Here is an 18,111-nt window from a genome sequence, read left to right on the forward strand (position 1 = left end):
CTGCCTTGGAGCACAAGTACATCCTAGGCTATATAAGGGGCAAAATCCTCATATGTAATGATCAAATTTTCAGAAATATAAACCCAAGTGTAGAGATTGTCTCTCAAACTTTGAACGCTTGCGAGTGTTCTTGTCTTCCTTGCGAGGTCGGTGCCTTATTTCATCCTTGTTTCTTTGTGTGTTCTTGGTTGAAATATCCTTTGTTTCCGTCCTTGTTCCTATGTGGTCTTGGTTGGAGATTCCAGCTTTAGTTGAGTTATCTTGCTAGGTTTCTTAGCTAATCCATATCCATTTTACTTAAACATTTTCCGCTGCAAACTAAACTCCAAAAACACAAAAATATCGCTCAAAACACTTCCCAAATCAGGCCCCTTTTGTGTCTAAAATTCGCACCAAATTGGTACCCGGTTTTACATCAAATTGGTATCAAAGCTTCGGCTCTTGATTTTCCATAAGCAAGACGATCCATTCCTAGTGTTGGAAAAAAAAACTTACTGTTCACGCCTCTTGTTCACCCGTGAGGAAAAAAAAAAGATGTCTCATGATGGTTCATATCAAGAACCATGGAAGGAACGTATGGATGACTTAACAAAACGAATGGCACAAATGAATTACAAGATTGATCAGATTTGCAATCATACTCTTAGAAAGAAGGGGAGGAGGCACGTTGAAAGTTGATTCGATGAGAGCCATCATTCCATTCCTGAACCAAGGAGGAATAATGATGATGATCGTGGATTAAAACTTGATAACCCGGAGTTTGAAGGGGAACTTGATGCTGAAAAATTCCTAGATTGAGTAAGACAAGCAGAGAGAGTCTTTGAATATAAAGGCTATGTTGAACACAAGAAATTCAAGGTTGCTACCTTGAAAATGACCAAGTATGCATCCTTGTGGTATGAGAACCTTAAGAAGCAAAGAAGGCGTGAAATAAAGAGTAAGATTGAGACTTGGAATAAATTGAAGAAGCACTTGCAAAAACGCTTCATGCCAAGAGACTATGAACAAGAGCAGTACTTGAAGCTTACATCTCTTTCTCAAGGTAATTTAAGTGTGACGGATTACATTAAGGAGTTTGAAAGACTAATTATGGTGTGTGATCTTGAGGAACGGGAGGAGATGCAAATTGCTCAATTAATTAAGGGTTTGAGTCCTTCATTGGCCCAACGAGTTGAAGTACAGATTTTCCTTGATTTTAATGATGTGTGTAAGCTTGCTCTTAAGTTTGAAAAGCAGGACAAAGGAAGGAAACCCCTGGTTGCTCATGATGGTTCTAAGGGCATTAATCCTTTTTATAAGTCAAGCGCTAGATCGTTCAATAAGGAAGCCAAAAAGGAAGAACACAAAGACAAAGGCAAAGGAGTTGCTGCGATTTCAAAGATATGCGTGATAGGAGATGCTTTAAGTGCCAAGGTTATGGACACATCGCTAACGAATGTCCCCAAAAGAGAGCGCTTACTCTTCAAGAGTTGGGTGAGATTACTCCATGTTTCGTGGTGACAAATGAGACGGAGGTCAATTCTATCCAGAATGATGGAGAAGAAGAAGATGATGAGGTTCACACTCATATTGTCGAACCATCATATGACACTGATAAGGAGATGTTCGTGGTGAGAAACTTGCATATTCAATCCACACCTATTGAAATGGAGCAACGTGAGCATATTTTCCATGCTCGTTGTAAGGTGCATGGTGCATGGTAAGAATTGCAATTTGATTATTGATAGTGGGTCTTGCACAAATACGGTTGCTACTGAATTGGTGGATTCCTTTAAGCTTGAGACTCGTAATCACCATAAACCATATATGCTGCATTGGTTGAATGAAAACAGTGGGGTTAAAGTCAAGAAACAAGCTTTACTTTCATTTGTTATGGGTCCCTATGAAGATGAAGTATGGTGTGACGTGTTACCCATGAGTGCGTGTCATATTCTATTGGGTCGACCATGGCAGTTTGATAGAAAAGTTGTTCATCAAGGAAAGGATAACATTTACATTGTTAGCAAGGGTAAAAGCAGATTTCACTTGAAACCCTTGTCACCTAGCAAAGTAAAAAAGAAAAGTGAGAATTTGTTTATGAGTTCTACTGAATTTGTTGAAGCATTAGAACAAGGAGAACAAGCTTATGCTCTTATGGTTCGAGTTGTGGAAGAAGGAATTGAAGTTCATGATGAGACTGTCCGAACGTTGTTGAATGAGTTTGGTGATGTGTTCCCGGAAGCGTTGCAACTTGGATTACCTCCTAAGCGTGGCATAGAGCACCAAATTGATCTTATTCCAGGAGCTACACTTCCAAACAAACTAGCATATCGATGCAATCCAGAAGAGGCTAAAGAGTTGCAAAGACAAGTGCAAGAGTTGATTGATCGAGGCTATGTGCAAGAGAGTCTTAGTCCTTGTCCTGTACCTGCTCTTTTGGTACCCAAGAAGGATGGGACATGGCTTATGTGTATTGATAGCCGAGCGGTGAACAATATTACAATCAAGTATCGCTTTCCTATGCCAAGGCTAGATGATATGCCTGATGAGTTGAATGGAGCTCGTGTGTTCTCGAAAATTGATCTTCGAAGTGAATAACACCCCCATTTAATCAGGAGCCTTTAGCTAGGCCTCCTAAGTAAATGAGAGCGCTACCATATCGGGAAATCGAGGCAGTGAATAACAAAGTAGGACAAACCAAAGTACGTTAGATAAAATTTGGCGATTACATGTTTATTACAAATTAACGAGACTAAAACTCAATATAAAATTAATTACAACTCGCAGCGGAATTAAATAAAGTGATTAATAAACTCTATGATCTAGACTTATAGGTAGACTAGTCGAGTCCTCACGCATCCCCATAAGCTCCCAAGTCAGCTAATCTTAAGTACCTGACAAGTCTGCTCCCGATTCCGATTCATCACAAGTGTTCACGAATACACCGTCAACCACGAGGTTGAGTAGGATAAACACGCAGTATTAAACATACAAATTTAAGGGATGCAATCATGTGGAATAAGTACCACCACCAAATCTCAATCATATCCACACAGTCGTCCCAGTCCCCGACCGAGGTTCCACCACACCGTCCTGCCGCTAACTCCCGGCTCGGGGATAAACACAATTGTCGTCCCAATCCGAGACTGAGGATATCTCATAACTCATTGTCGTCCCAGTCCGAGACCGAGGATACTCAATAAAATAATATGATACGAATATTCCCATCCAATAATAAACAATCAAACAATAATTCAACAATAATAATTCCACATACATTAATCCATCCAATTCCACATAATAAACGAGTTGAGTAGTTATCCTACCTTTAGCAAATTCATTTACTAGTTAATCATAGTTATTTTACTTTAATTAACCTACTCTATCACTTAATCAATGGATTTATTTTGTTAAAGCAACTGATTCATGGTCCATAGAATAAGACAAAGTTAATGGCTAGTACAATTAATTAATTAACCAATACCCACTTTAATCACAACCTCTCGTCCTTACATCTTCACTCCGCATACGAGCAACTACCCACGCATACACCTTCAACTACACAAGCACTCTCCTTACACCACGGTTTAGACACCTCCCCACACTGCGCTACCGTCACAGCATAACAACCGCCCAACCACTAGCCACGACCTACATGTACACCATCGAACAACCTTGACACCACAACGAAACCCAAAACATGTCCCAAAATAGGGCATGATATATACTGCCATATGCGACACCATACGACCCTGAGACTGACCTTTAAACAACTCAATTCGATTACCCATGTACTCTCCTCAACAATACTAGGACATGGTCCAAAGCTCGGAACTTGACTCGACTCATCTAACACGCACAACCTCAACGAAGTTTACCGTCACGATGGCAAAACAGCACACAATCTGCTCCGGCCAACCTTATTTCCCGACCCTCGACGCAGCCCAGACCAACCATCGATTTCACGCTTCCCTTACTTGTTTTGATGACCAACGTCATAACTAGCTAATTAAATTCCGAGTTAAAACTGTTGAAGATATGATTTCGACTCAATCACACAAATAACACACCCCTACAATCAAGCATACAATTTGCACATAATATTTACTTTTCTGTATTTAGCCATATACTTTGTATTAGTCAATTGTATTTATTTGTTACCTTCATTAGCTCCACAATTAGTGGGATTCCATTAGATGTTCACACTGTAATTACTAGTATAAATAGCTTGTACATTTCTCTTATTAATCATCAATATATATAATCTCTTTATTTACATGGTATCAATTCGTATATCGATCCAAACCCTCATCTTCCTTCTTGTACTCGGTACTTTCACCATATCCATGGCCAACCAATCAAACGCCCTCTTTCCTAATGTCGATGAACCCAACAAACCCTTTCTCTCCATTGCCTTTCCCAATTTCACTCGCCTAACTAAGAACAATTATCGTTCATGGCGTTTCCAAATCATCCGGTTCCTTCAAGTCCTTGGGCTCTTCGCCTTCCTTGAGGGATCTATGCCACCACCACCACAAACCATCACACCCGAAGCTACCACCATGAAACCCAACCCAGAACCCATCCCCAATCCCGCCTACAACACATGGTTCCGACACCCTTCACGATGACATCGCCCCCATAATTCTCAATGCAAATACATCTCGAGAAGCATGGACCCTTCTTGAAACCACATATGCAAATCCGTCCCGGGGTCACATTCTTCAATTGAAGGATCGTTTCCACAATATTACCCATGGAGACAAGTTTGTTTCCGATTACCTTCTATCTATCAAATCTTGCGCATACGCCCACCTAGCCCAATTCGGAAAACTGTTGATTTCGAAGACCTCACTCACCAAATCTTAAATGGCCTAGACCAAACCCTTTACAAATCTGTCATTGACTCCGTTCGAGCCCGTGATACACCAATCACATTTGAAGCCCTACACGAGAAGTTCATACAACATGAACTCCTCGTCAAAAACAAAACACCTGCCACACCCTTCACCCCCACGGCTTACGCTGCCACCACACATCCCTACTTTCAACTACCTCGCCATCACCAATCTCAATATCAAACTTGTGCCCCATCTAACCAACAACACCAGCCTCCCTCTCCTGCCCAAAACCAAACTCTAACCAAAGTCAACAAACTATTTATTGGCCGTTGTCAGTTTTGTCGAAACAAGGGGCACGTAATAATTGATTGGCCTGACTTCCGACGTGCTTATCCAATGGTCATCTTCCCTCCGCCACCAAACAAATAACCTTGTCCTCATGCTCACACGGCTACTGTACCATCACCCTCCTCCTCTTCTTCCTTTCTAATCGACAGTGGTGCCTCTCACCATGTCGTCAATGACCTCAACAACCTTTCGCTCCACGCACCGTTTGATGGAGCCGATGACCTTATTATAGGAGACGGTTCCTCTCTTACCATTACTCGCTATGGTTCTTTCTCTTATAATACTCTTTTATTAAAAAATGTTTTAGTCGTTCCTACCATTTCCCGTAAATTACTTTCCGTCTCTCAATTTTGCAAAGATAATAATGCAATTGCCTTATTCTCACCCGATTCTTTTTGTTTTAAGGCACTAGCGACGGGAACCATCCTCCTCCAGGGCCGATTTCATAATGGCACCTATGAATGGTGATGCGTATAGAGGGGGGGTAAAAATTTTAATAAACCGACGGGAATCACGAATAAAATTAGATTAAAATAATCCGAAATAAAATATAATAACTAATAAATTACGGGTTGACAAGATGAAGCAAGCACGCAAAACGAGGATAGACGGAGCAGCATCACACGATTGGGACGTGTCAAGGGCAGCCGTGATCCTCGGTCTAAATTCGAGGCTTCGATTTATTATTTGTCAAACTTTGTAATTTACGTTGTCAATTATTTTCTCCATAAAATTTAATTAAGTGAATGTGGTAGAATCTAGGCTAGGCTATTTAATGCTTGCTTGGAGGCCAAGGCTTTTGTCCTATATAAAGGACCTAGCCTCCTCATTTGTAATCATCAAAGAATTAAGAAAAACCTTTAGAGAGAGAAACTTGTGTTTCAATCTTTTTCAAAGAGTCGATGCTTTCGAGTCTTGTCATAAACTAAGGACGTGCTCCACAGTTTAAATTGAATTACTTGACGCGTTTTCGAGTAATTCCCCATTGTTATCGCTATAGGTCTAGTGATAGCAAATATCACATTGGTTCGATTTCCCCACAAGAAATCGAAGCAAATATCCTTTCATTCTTGCACAACATAAACACAAAAACAAAACAAAAAGACTTCCGCTTCGCCCAAAACGCCTCAAGTGACACGATCAGGTCGGGTTGCACCTAGTGCATTCGGATCTCCCGCTTCACTTGAATTCACAATTAAATCTTCCGCTCCGTATACGCTCCAAATGGCAACCACCACCTCAACACCAAGCCTATGCCGCCACCTCCACTGCCCGGCACCATTGACTTGGGCACCCATCAAACGCCACGCTCAAGTTTTTAAATTCCAGTTTTAATTTCCGCATTTCTGAATTCACTCATTGTACGGCATGCCTAATGAATAAAAGTCACAAATTACCTTTTTCCGTCTCAACAATTCAATCTCACGCCCCTCTCGATGTCGTGTTTTCTGATGTATGGACGGCACCCCTTTTATCTCATGACAATTTTAAATATTACATAATCTTTGTTGATCACTTTAGACACTATTTTTGGATCTATCCGATTAAAAATAAATCTGATACTCAAAAAACCTTCCATCGTTTTAAAGCCATTGTTGAAAAAATTTCAATAAACCCATTCGCCAATTCTATTCGGACAATGGCGGGGAATATAAGAAATTAACTCCCGACCATCTCAATGAGGGAATTACCCATCTAACCTCACACACCCGAGCATAATGGGTTTGCGGAGAGTCGTCACAGACACATTGTGATGCGGGTGGCGAGACGGTTAATAAATGACTACGCATCATAAAATTCAAGACAAGTTTTTGAATAATTGAGTAGCTTATTTTTCTTATTTATAGTTAATAAAGGCTTAAGGAGATTTGAAAACATGAACGGTTCTAGTTCGATTGGTGCGAGTTGATACGGATATCGACACATTGGGCGAGGTAGTACTCGAATCAGGAGGTCATATGGGCAGCAAGACTGGGTCGAACCCAAGCCCATCAATTTTAGCACATCAATCGTGGATTGGCACGAACAAGGGACAAGAAGTATGCATGATCTCGACTCAAGAATATGAGACCCGCGTGGGAATGCACTAAGAACCGTATGATCCAAGGAGTGCCGTCCAAGGAAGAGGATGCACCTAGATTTTCTCTTCTAGTTTTCATCACCTAGTTTTCTACAAAGTCTAGCATTATTTTCTACAAAATCAAGGACTTTGAATAAGCACCTAGGAAATGCTTTTTAGCATTTAATGCTGCCTTGGAGCACAAGTACATCCTAGGCTATATAAGGGGCAAAATCCTCATATGTAATGATCAAATTTTCAGAAATATAAACCCAAGTGTAGAGATTGTCTCTCAAACTTTGAACGCTTGCGAGTGTTCTTGTCTTCCTTGCGAGGTCGGTGCCTTATTTCATCCTTGTTTACTGTGTGTTCTTGGTTGAAATATCCTTTGTTTCCGTCCTTGTTCCTATGTGGTCTTGGTTGGAGATTCCAGCTTTAGTTGAGTTATCTTGCTAGGTTTCTTAGCTAATCCATATCCATTTTACTTAAACATTTTCCGCTGCAAACTAAACTCCAAAAACACAAAAATATCGCTCAAAACACTTCCCAAATCAGGCCCCTTTTGTGTCTAAAATTCGCACCAAATTGGTACCCGGTTTTACATCAAATTGGTATCAAAGCTTCGGCTCTTGATTTTCCATAAGCAAGACGATCCATTCCTAGTGTTGGAAAAAAAAACTTACTGTTCACGTCTGGTACTGTTCACCCGTGAGGAAAAAAAAAAGATGTCTCATGATGGTTCATATCAAGAACCATGGAAGGAACGTATGGATGACTTAACAAAACGAATGGCACAAATGAATTACAAGATTGATCAGATTTGCAATCATACTCTTAGAAAGAAGGGGAGGAGGCACGTTGAAAGTTCAGATTCCGATGAGAGCCATCATTCCATTCCTGAACCAAGGAGGAATAATGATGATGATCGTGGATTAAAACTTGATAACCCGGAGTTTGAAGGGGAACTTGATGCTGAAAAATTCCTAGATTGAGTAAGACAAGCAGAGAGAGTCTTTGAATATAAAGGCTATGTTGAACACAAGAAATTCAAGGTTGCTACCTTGAAAATGACCAAGTATGCATCCTTGTGGTATGAGAACCTTAAGAAGCAAAGAAGGCGTGAAATAAAGAGTAAGATTGAGACTTGGAGTAAATTGAAGAAGCACTTGCAAAAACGCTTCATGCCAAGAGACTATGAACAAGAGCAGTACTTGAAGCTTACATCTCTTTCTCAAGGTAATTTAAGTGTGACGGATTACATTAAGGAGTTTGAAAGACTAATTATGGTGTGTGATCTTGAGGAACGGGAGGAGATGCAAATTGCTCAATTAATTAAGGGTTTGAGTCCTTCATTGGCCCAACGAGTTGAAGTACAGATTTTCCTTGATTTTAATGATGTGTGTAAGCTTGCTCTTAAGTTTGAAAAGCAGGACAAAGGAAGGAAACCCCTGGTTGCTCGTGATGGTTCTAAGGGCATTAATCCTTTTTATAAGTCAAGCGCTAGATCGTTCAATAAGGAAGCCAAAAAGGAAGAACACAAAGACAAAGGCAAAGGAGTTGCTACTGATTTCAAAGATATGCGTGATAGGAGATGCTTTAAGTGCCAAGGTTATGGACACATCGCTAACGAATGTCCCCAAAAGAGAGCGCTTACTCTTCAAGAGTTGGGTGAGATTACTCCATGTTTCGTGGTGACAAATGAGACGGAGGTCAATTCTATCCAGAATGATGGAGAAGAAGAAGATGATGAGGTTCACACTCATATTGTCGAACCATCATATGACACTGATAAGGAGATGTTCGTGGTGAGAAACTTGCATATTCAATCCACACCTATTGAAATGGAGCAACGTGAGCATATTTTCCATGCTCGTTGTAAGGTGCATGGTGCATGGTAAGAATTGCAATTTGATTATTGATAGTGGGTCTTGCACAAATACGGTTGCTACTGAATTGGTGGATTCCTTTAAGCTTGAGACTCGTAATCACCATAAACCATATATGCTGCATTGGTTGAATGAAAACAGTGGGGTTAAAGTCAAGAAACAAGCTTTACTTTCATTTGTTATGGGTCCCTATGAAGATGAAGTATGGTGTGACGTGTTACCCATGAGTGCGTGTCATATTCTATTGGGTCGACCATGGCAGTTTGATAGAAAAGTTGTTCATCAAGGAAAGGATAACATTTACATTGTTAGCAAGGGTAAAAACAGATTTCACTTGAAACCCTTGTCACCTAGCAAAGTAAAAAAAGAAAAGTGAGAATTTGTTTATGAGTTCTACTGAATTTGGTGAAGCATTAGAACAAGGAGAACAAGCTTATGCTCTTATGGTTCGAGTTGTGGAAGAAGGAATTGAAGTTCATGATGAGACTGTCCAAACGTTGTTGAATGAGTTTGGTGATGTGTTCCCGGAAGAGTTGCAACTTGGATTACCTCCTAAGCGTGGCATAGAGCACCAAATTGATCTTATTCCAGGAGCTACACTTCCAAACAAACTAGCATATCGATGCAATCCAGAAGAGGCTAAAGAGTTGCAAAGACAAGTGCAAGAGTTGATTGATCGAGGCTATGTGCAAGAGAGTCTTAGTCCTTGTCCTGTACCTGCTCTTTTGGTACCCAAGAAGGATGGGACATGGCTTATGTGTATTGATAGCCGAGCGGTGAACAATATTACAATCAAGTATCGCTTTCCTATGCCAAGGCTAGATGATATGCCTGATGAGTTGAATGGAGCTCGTGTGTTCTCGAAAATTGATCTTCGAAGTAGTTATCATCAAATGAGGATTCGAGAAGGTGACGAATAGAAAACAGCCTTCAAAACAAAGCAAGGGTTGTATGAGTGGCTTGTTATGCCATTTGGGTTATGCAATGCTCATAGTTCTTTCATGCGGCTTATGAATGAGGTCCTAAGGCCATTTCTTAATAAGTTTGTTGTTGTTTACCTTGATGACATTCTTATTTACATCAAAAATAAGGAGCAACACTTGGAACATTTGAGAAAGGTGTTTGAGAAGTTAAGCGAACAGAAACTTTATGGAAAGCTCGAGAAATGCATGTTCATGGTGCCTAGTGTGACCTTTCTTGGTTACATCATTGGAGAAGAAGGGGTGAGCGTTGATCCTTCAAAAGTGGAAGCAATTACATCGTGGCCTATTCCTAAAACAACTACTGAAATTAGAAGTTTTCATGGATTGGCTTCAATTTATCAAAGGTTCATTCAAATTTTTAGCTCTATTATTGCACCTATCACCGAGCTAACAAAGAAAGGAGAGTTTGAGTGGAATCCTAGCGCACAAAAAGCATTTGATGGCATCAAAGATGGTTCGAATATGTGTTCGGGTTTACAATATTCATCTATGATCGCGACATATTGAGGCAAAGAATTGAGGACAATTCTTTTTGAAGGGAGAGAATATGATGCGGGTGGCGAGATGGTTAATAAATGACCACGCATCATAAAATTCAAGACAAGTTTATGAATAATTGAGTAGCTTATTTTTCTTATTTATAGTTAATAAAGGCTTAAGGAGATTTGAAAACATGAACGGTTCTAGTTCGATTGGTGAAAGTTGATACGAATATCGACACATTGGGCGAGGTAGTACTCGAATCAGGAGGTCATAGGGGCAGCAAGACTGGGTCGAACCCAAGCCCATCAATTTTAGCACATCAATCATGGATTGGCATGAACAAGGGACAAGAAGTATGCATGATCTCTATAATACCCACCCTTTTAGAGACCCTTTGACCAGCGTTGACTGACCTTGGGAGCGGGAATAGTCTTGGAAGTGCGTGCCAAAACTATCTTGGGTTACGTGTTAAGAGTGGTACTCGATAGAGTAGAGGCTACTCGATCGAGTAGCTAGGTTACTCGATCGAGTAGGGGGCCACTCGATCGAGTATGTTGGGTACTCGATCGAGTATCGAGTTTTCAGCGAGGGTTTTTAATCGCGTTTTGTTAAATCCGCAATTCATTTCCGCCACTTTCCTCCTATCCTTTGGTCGCCTCTTTCCCTTCCCTTTACCACAAAACCTCCATGGAAGCCCTTTGAAGGTCCTTGTGCCGTAGGAGAGCGTAGCTTGAGTCGGGTAGCGGTCTTTTGCCGGGTTTCTCTTTATAGGTATGTCATAATCATCATCCGTATCCTCATCTTTGTAGTTAGGGTTTGCTTGGTAGTAATAGATGTTGTGTTGTGGTTATAGGCGTTGCTTAATTGCTGGATATGTCATGTGTTGGCATAGATTGGTTGCAGTTGCTTAAAGGTAGGTTCGCCTACTCAGTTTCTGTGGATAGTCTAGTGTGTCGATTATCGTATCATTATTGTTGTGTTGTGGTGGCGTTGTGTGGCAGCGTATATGTTGTAGTTGGTTAATACATATAGTTTGTTGGTTGTGCGTCGCAGCTGTCTGTGTATTGTTTGTCTCTAGTTCGCGAGGCGCGTCCTCGACTGAGTGGGGTCACTTGCGGGAGTGGCTTCACGCCCTAGTTTCGCCCTTCGTGGAACCCGCCACGGAAGGGGATGTGCACATTAATGGACAGGGTTATCGCTCGGTATGATGAGTGGGGATTTGGTGGGTACGGCTGCGGTCCCCCACTAGCAAGGCTGGTCCAGTGGACAGTCGGTGACAGAGGTTGATTTGATTATTGTTATTGTGTGTGAGATTGTTAGCATTGTGTCGTGTTGATAGCTATGTTGTGGTTGTCGTATATTATCTCAGTACTGACCTTGTGTGGTTGTTTTGTTTGTTATGTGTCTGTCGTGATCCCTTATGGTGAGCAGTCGGTCTTAGCAGGTGTTGATGTTGTTGATAACTGGAGTCCGGGCAGGGATGAGTCTTCACGAGATCCGATAGCTTTGAGAGTAGTCTTTGAGTTGTATCTTTTATATCGTTGTTGGTTTAAAACACTTGTAATATAACATAATAGTTCATTTATCGACGTTTGATTATTGCTATCCTCGGGTAACCGAGATGGTAATGCCGTTATATGCTAAGGAAGACCTAGTTAAGGCTCCTCTGTATATGGGGGTGTTACAAAGTGGTATCAGAGAGACGATTTTGGAACCTGTAAGAAATGAACTTAATGAACGTACTGAGTCTAATAAAATGAACCTGGTGTATGTGTAATGGGAGCCCCAGCTGATGCTAGGTTTTGGGTGAGTAGGCGCCCTCATTTCAAAATCTTGGCCCCATGATACTTAAGCCAGTCACATGATACGGGAATGTGGAGTCCGTTTGTATATGTGTGTGATGTTTATGCTGATTGTGTTGGAGCTACTTGTAGTTGAGTCTTTGTTAGAGTTAATAAGGATGTGATAGTTGTATTTGGGCCGTGCTTGATAATCGTTGGTGGAATTAGTGAGTAAAGGTGGTGTTAATGCGTGGAAATGTGAAAGTGAATGCTATAATAGAAGAGTGAACATGTTGGTGTTTGTTATAAGTTGATGATGACGGTAGTCATATACAGTTTATAAACCCTACCGTAATTACGATAATGATAGTTATAGAATTGTTGAGTTATAAATGAAACATAGCATATAGTAATGCGTTTATGCCTTGTTTATTGGTTGAAACTTTTCCGCTGCGTGATAATCGATTTGTGTAAGATGATTTGCTTATGTTTGAATTTGAGAACATGATAGATTAATTTGTTATGAATAGTATGCATTTATATAATATATGAAAGAATGAGGTAATGTAAATTATATGCTTCAAGTTGAAGTGAACACGAGTTCGGTAGTAATGTGTAAAGTAAGTTTAAGTGTACTATGATGACGTGATTATGTTTATGAAGGATTCGGTAGAAGGTAAACCGAGTTGGGTAATTTGTGTAGAGTAAAGTGGAATAAACCTTATTTGTTTGACGATATGGTATGCTTTAGTAATAATAGTAATGCGGGAATGAGCTTGATAATTAGTGCCGAATTCCGAACTTAGTTTAGAATCGACATGCGATGTTGTTTTTGCAGGAATCTTCGATTTACTTCGTACTTCTACCGAGTACTTAACCATACTTGACCGAGTGCGAGTGTTTACTAGACCGAGTAGACCTCACTCGATCTAATTAGGAAGCTATGACGTCGGGATGTGGAAAAAAAAAATTTCTGCAAATACTCGACGAAATAGCACCTACTCGATCGAGTAGGGTGGTAGTCGATCGAGTACCCAAGACACTCGATCGAGTAGGTTACTGTACAGTGAATCTTACGGGTTTCTTAAAACCCCTATTCTTCCTATTTCTTCTCATTCTTCTTCTATATTTCGAACCCTAAACCTAATTCCCTCTAAAAAGCTTTCCTAATCTTGTGTTGGTGGTGATTCTTGGGGTTGATTTCCTTGTTTTATTTCGTTTCTTTACTTTGCTACTTAATCAAGGTATGCTTTTCTTCCTAATTTACATGATTTATTGATTTGAATGTGTTTGAATAGTGATACAATCTAAAATTTTCGATTCATACGGATAGATTATTGCTTTTAATTGTTGTAATATGATTCACATGCTTCCCTTGTATGAATGTTGGTGATTAATTGCTGTAAAATAGGCTAGAAATTGCCAATATTGAAGCCGAAATTTCTACGGTTACAAAAATTAAAATTGATTTTTGATTGTTTTACATTGATTAGATGATGGAATTGAGTATTATACATTGTTTATATCATGTTGAAGGATGGATTTTGATGATTTTCACCATAGAAAGTTGCCTTAAAACTCCGTCTTAAAAGTGCCTCAAATGGAAATTCGTGATTTATATTTGGAATTTGGTGTTGTATATGACTGTTCAACTAAAGTTTGAACTTCAATATGATAGTAGTGGTCTTAATTCATGAAGAATATGTCAAAATAATTTCAGCTGTAGAGACCGTCTGACAAGTATAACTGAGTTATTTGTTTCTAATATTGAAGATGATGATAATATGTCCTAAGATGCTTTTCCATGAGTTAGTACGAATGCCTCACATGTTATTAGGAGTGTGTATGGAGTAACCTTAGAATCATGCTAGGATGTTAGAAGATGTTGAGCATGTGGATTCACCATGATAATTTCTTCTTTACAACTATGGTTTATGAGTAGCTGCAAACTGAGTTTATATATGTATCACATTGGGGAAACTGTTGGTGAATGTGTGTATCTAGCTGAGTATTCAAAGTTAATGGCATGAATTAGGTGCTTCACATGTTGAACTTGTTGATGAGTTGGTGTACTTAGCTGAGTATATATAATCCAAATTACATGAAGTATATGCTTTACATGTTTATGCAAGTTTGTTTAAAACTATATGCTGGAAAAGATGCCGAGACCGAACGTAGGGACCCGTCAGAGTAAACGGGGGAGGGTTACCCAACCTGAGATGGGGGAAGGGAGTGGACCCGTGGTACCCGCAGTTCCGGAGTACCCTTCTGTTGTGTTTGTAGACTTCAAACAGAGAGAGCGTTTTGTAGTTTTGCAAAAACGCAAGATGAGGTCGACGAGGTGTATAGATACTACACATTTGGAGGAGTTGAGAATAGAGACGGATGTCCGTCACATATTCGAGACTTTGGGTTTTACGGGGTTGTATAGGTTGAGGAAACACTCCTACCCTTTTCTCAACTTGGAGTTTATGAGCTCTTTTATCTATGAACCAGCTGCCCAGACCGTTGAGTTTCGGTTGATGAACACTAGTTTCTTGCTTTCTATGGACCAATTTGCTTCTCACCTTGGGTTGGCCAAGCCTCCCAAGGACTCCATCACTGATATCCCTGCTGAGTGCGGTGTCTGTCGCCTAATGCCTTATCTGACCGGGAAACCTGCTCCCACCCCAAGTAACATGCTGATTAATGATGTTCAGCATGTCACATTGAGGATCTTTCTTCGTTCCCTCTCGAACCTCCTTTATGATCGACCGGATATCAGTAAGCTGAACAACCATGAGGTGTTACTTCTGATGTCTTACTTGAACCCGGAGCGGGCTAGGAAAGTGGTCTTTAATGCTCCTTCCATCGTCTGTGCTGCCCTTGACTTGATGGCCACCGCCTCTTCCCGGTACTTGAGTTGTGGCGCTATCGCCACACAGTTAGCTGAAAAGCTAACCTCCTTTGAGGCTTCTCCGGAGTATGTGCCTCTGGCTACCCCAGTGCCTACTATGGACCGTGATTACAATCTCGACCTGAACTGGTTAAGAACTTTGGCTGACGGTAGCCTAGCTTGGAGGGTATGGGGCGTGAGTTGGATGGGGATTCCGGCTCCTGAGCACCTTCCACCGACCGAGCCGTTAGAGCCAGTGGTGACAGCTGTTGACTCCAACAACGAGGAGGATGACGTGCCCCGCCAGTTGCAGACCTACCTCATCGATGATGCGATTCTCGAGGTGATGCCCGAGCCGAAGAAGGGCGAGAATGCGGCGGTCAGGGAGGAGAGACCAAGGTTGGGGAGAGGACCCCGCAGAGTGAGGGAGAGGACCTCGGAGACTAGGCCACGGCCGGTAGCACCACAGCAGCAGCAGCATCCTTTTCCGTGCTACCCTTACCTCGACACCCCGGAGACGCGATCCAGCTACTTGGCAGAGAGAGTGTCATCTACTTTGACACTCAGGAATATGCACGAGATGGCATACACTCAGGGGATTGGGACCGAGGGACCGTATCCGGTTTGGTGGAGTGGTGTTGGGGATTATGGTGGGGTTTTCCACTCCTACGGGGTGGATCAGTCGACGTGGGGGACACCTCAGTCCTTTCCCTACGGTGGTTTGACCCCATGGCATGTCGGCCTGGGAGTTGGAGCGGGGGTTGATGCGGGCATTGGGACATCGGGAGCGGGTATGTCTGGAGGTGGTGGTGGTGATGATGAGGTGATGGTTGAGCAGCAGCAGCAGCAGCAGGAAGAGTGATACTTCTCGTTTCTATCTTTGGTTATGGTTGTTGGTATTAGATCTTGGTAGTGTTTTCGTTGAAACTTTGATCATGGACTTGTATTGTTGGCCATAAGGCCGGATTTGATAGTTGACCTTGTTGCAGGATGTTGAGAGTCGGGGGGGGTCATTCCGACTCAAGTTACGTGACGGTTATATATATATATATGTGTTGGTTTATGACAGGTTTTATCAGGCATTTGACCTGTAGGTACTCGACAGAGTACCCCTATACTCGATCGAGTAGCTACAGGTATGACAGAATTGATGCATTCTGATCTCGGGGCTACTCGATCGAGTAGCCAAGACACTCGATCGAGTAGCGTGGCACTCGATCGAGTAGCATTGTTACAGGAACTTTTCGAAAATTAAAAGTGTTCAATTGTTTTATAATTGCAAGATTGATGTTTAACATGCTTATTAGTGCGTAGTAACACCTTTGAACCGTTATTTACATATGTTGGAAGCCGCGCTTCGATTTTATATGCATATTTGTAACAAGTAGTGGAGTGGTGACGATTTCTTGTTGTTTTAATATTACATATGCCATATTACTATCTATCCATTGAAGTTACATCTTTTCATACGTTTGGGCATACGATATTAACATGCTTTATCGACGGCGGCTCGTTATTCCGGTGGTTTGTGTATGATTTCTAATTTAGCGAATATAGGCTTAATGAGTAATGTCCGTAATAAATATTATGGTTCTAATTTACGTTATGATACAAGTAATAGGTAATATGTGTGGTAATTTTGGTGGTGAACTTCGGGGACGAAGTTCCTTTTAGAGGGGAAGAGTAATGTCGCAAAGTAAAAAGGATGATTTTGAAGCTATGTTGTTATTCGTTTATAATGTTTTGTTGCTTAATTACAAAATTTTCTAGTACTTTGATCACATTGCTTATATGAAGTGTAAGTGGTTACTTAAGTTCATTGAAGTGAATGTGATAGTATGTTTTAAAGGACGGTCATAAAGAGATAGTTGCGGTGGAATGTGTCGTAATAGAATCACGTTGTTGAGTAACATGGTGGTATTAGTTGTGCAGCATGAAGTTGATATGAGATATGTTTCAGGTTGATAGTTGTTATCATATGATGGGTGATCGTTGTTTGTGATGGTTCGTATTGCGAGGTTGATGTTTTATATAGGATAGTTTGTAAGAGTTGATGTATACATATAGAGTGACAGTTGATGATGACAATGTTTGCATGATAGTTGTAAGAGTCGATTTGAATAGAGCGTTAGACGGTGATGATGATGGCATGGGGGATGGTATTTCTGGGGAGTAATGACTTGAGTAGGAAGAATGTTGATGGCCTGTTTTTCCGTGTCTTGGGCGTTGAGTTAGGTGGGTTGAACTTCGGGGACGAAGTTATTTTTAAGGGGGGAAGACTGTAATACCCGCCCTTTTAGAGACCCTTTGACCAGCGTTGACTGACCTTGGGAGCGTGAATAGTCTTGGAAGTGCGTGCCAAAACTATCTTGGGTTACGTGTTAAGAGTGGTACTTGATAGAGTAGAGGCTACTCGATCGAGTAGCTAGGTTACTCGATCGAGTAGGGGGCCACTCGATCGAGTATGTTGGGTACTCGATCGAGTATCGAGTTTTCAGCGAGGGTTTTTAATCGCGTTTTGTTAAATCCGCAATTCATTTCCGCCACTTTCCTCCTATCCTTTGGTCGCCTCTTTCCCTTCCCTTCACCACAAAACCTCCAAGGAAGCCCTTTGAAGGTCCTTGTGCCGTAGGAGAGCGTAGCTTGAGTCGGGTGGCGGTCTTTTGCCGGGTTTCTCCTTATAGGTATGTCATAATCATCAACCGTTGCTTAAAGGTAGGTTCGTCTACTCAGTTTCTGTGGATAGTCTAGTGTGTCGATTATCGTATCATTATTGTTGTGTTGTGGTGGCGTTGTGTGGCAGCGTATATGCTGTAGTTGGTTAATACATACAGTTTGTCGGTTGTGCGTCGCAGCTGTCTGTGTATTGTTTATCT

At 41.2% G+C, this 18,111-nt stretch overlaps 2 protein-coding genes across 2 annotated transcripts; both read left to right on the forward strand.

Moving 5' to 3' along the window:
* The first annotated feature begins 873 nt into the window (after positions 1–873).
* LOC141602165 (uncharacterized) lies at positions 874–2,577 on the forward strand. The gene is made up of 3 exons (XM_074422471.1): positions 874–1,413; positions 1,530–1,699; positions 1,833–2,577. The coding sequence occupies exons 1-3, from the start codon at positions 874–876 to the stop codon at positions 2,575–2,577; spliced, it is 1,455 nt and encodes a 484-aa protein (XP_074278572.1).
* A 5,717-nt stretch (positions 2,578–8,294) lies between these two features.
* Positions 8,295–10,033, forward strand: LOC141602166 (uncharacterized). The gene is made up of 3 exons (XM_074422472.1): positions 8,295–9,121; positions 9,255–9,430; positions 9,525–10,033. Exons 1-3 carry the CDS (start codon positions 8,295–8,297, stop codon positions 10,031–10,033), a joined length of 1,512 nt encoding a protein of 503 aa, XP_074278573.1.
* The last annotated feature ends 8,078 nt before the right edge of the window (positions 10,034–18,111 follow it).

Source organism: Silene latifolia, chromosome 9, assembly GCF_048544455.1.
Source record: "Silene latifolia isolate original U9 population chromosome 9, ASM4854445v1, whole genome shotgun sequence".
Taxonomy (NCBI): domain Eukaryota; kingdom Viridiplantae; phylum Streptophyta; class Magnoliopsida; order Caryophyllales; family Caryophyllaceae; genus Silene; species Silene latifolia.

Bases quoted from the DNA above. Each gene is read 5' to 3' on its own strand.
- LOC141602166 (XM_074422472.1), top strand. From the start codon at position 8,295: ATGACCAAGTATGCATCCTTGTGGTATGAGAACCTTAAGAAGCAAAGA. The intron at 9,122-9,254 runs GTAAGAATTGCA...GAATGAAAACAG, and splicing joins TGTAAGGTGCATGGTGCATG to TGGGGTTAAAGTCAAGAAAC. The intron at 9,431-9,524 runs GTAAAAACAGAT...AATTTGGTGAAG, and splicing joins CATTTACATTGTTAGCAAGG to CATTAGAACAAGGAGAACAA.
- LOC141602165 (XM_074422471.1), top strand. From the start codon at position 874: ATGACCAAGTATGCATCCTTGTGGTATGAGAACCTTAAGAAGCAAAGA. The intron at 1,414-1,529 runs GTTATGGACACA...AATTCTATCCAG, and splicing joins GAGATGCTTTAAGTGCCAAG to AATGATGGAGAAGAAGAAGA. The intron at 1,700-1,832 runs GTAAGAATTGCA...GAATGAAAACAG, and splicing joins TGTAAGGTGCATGGTGCATG to TGGGGTTAAAGTCAAGAAAC.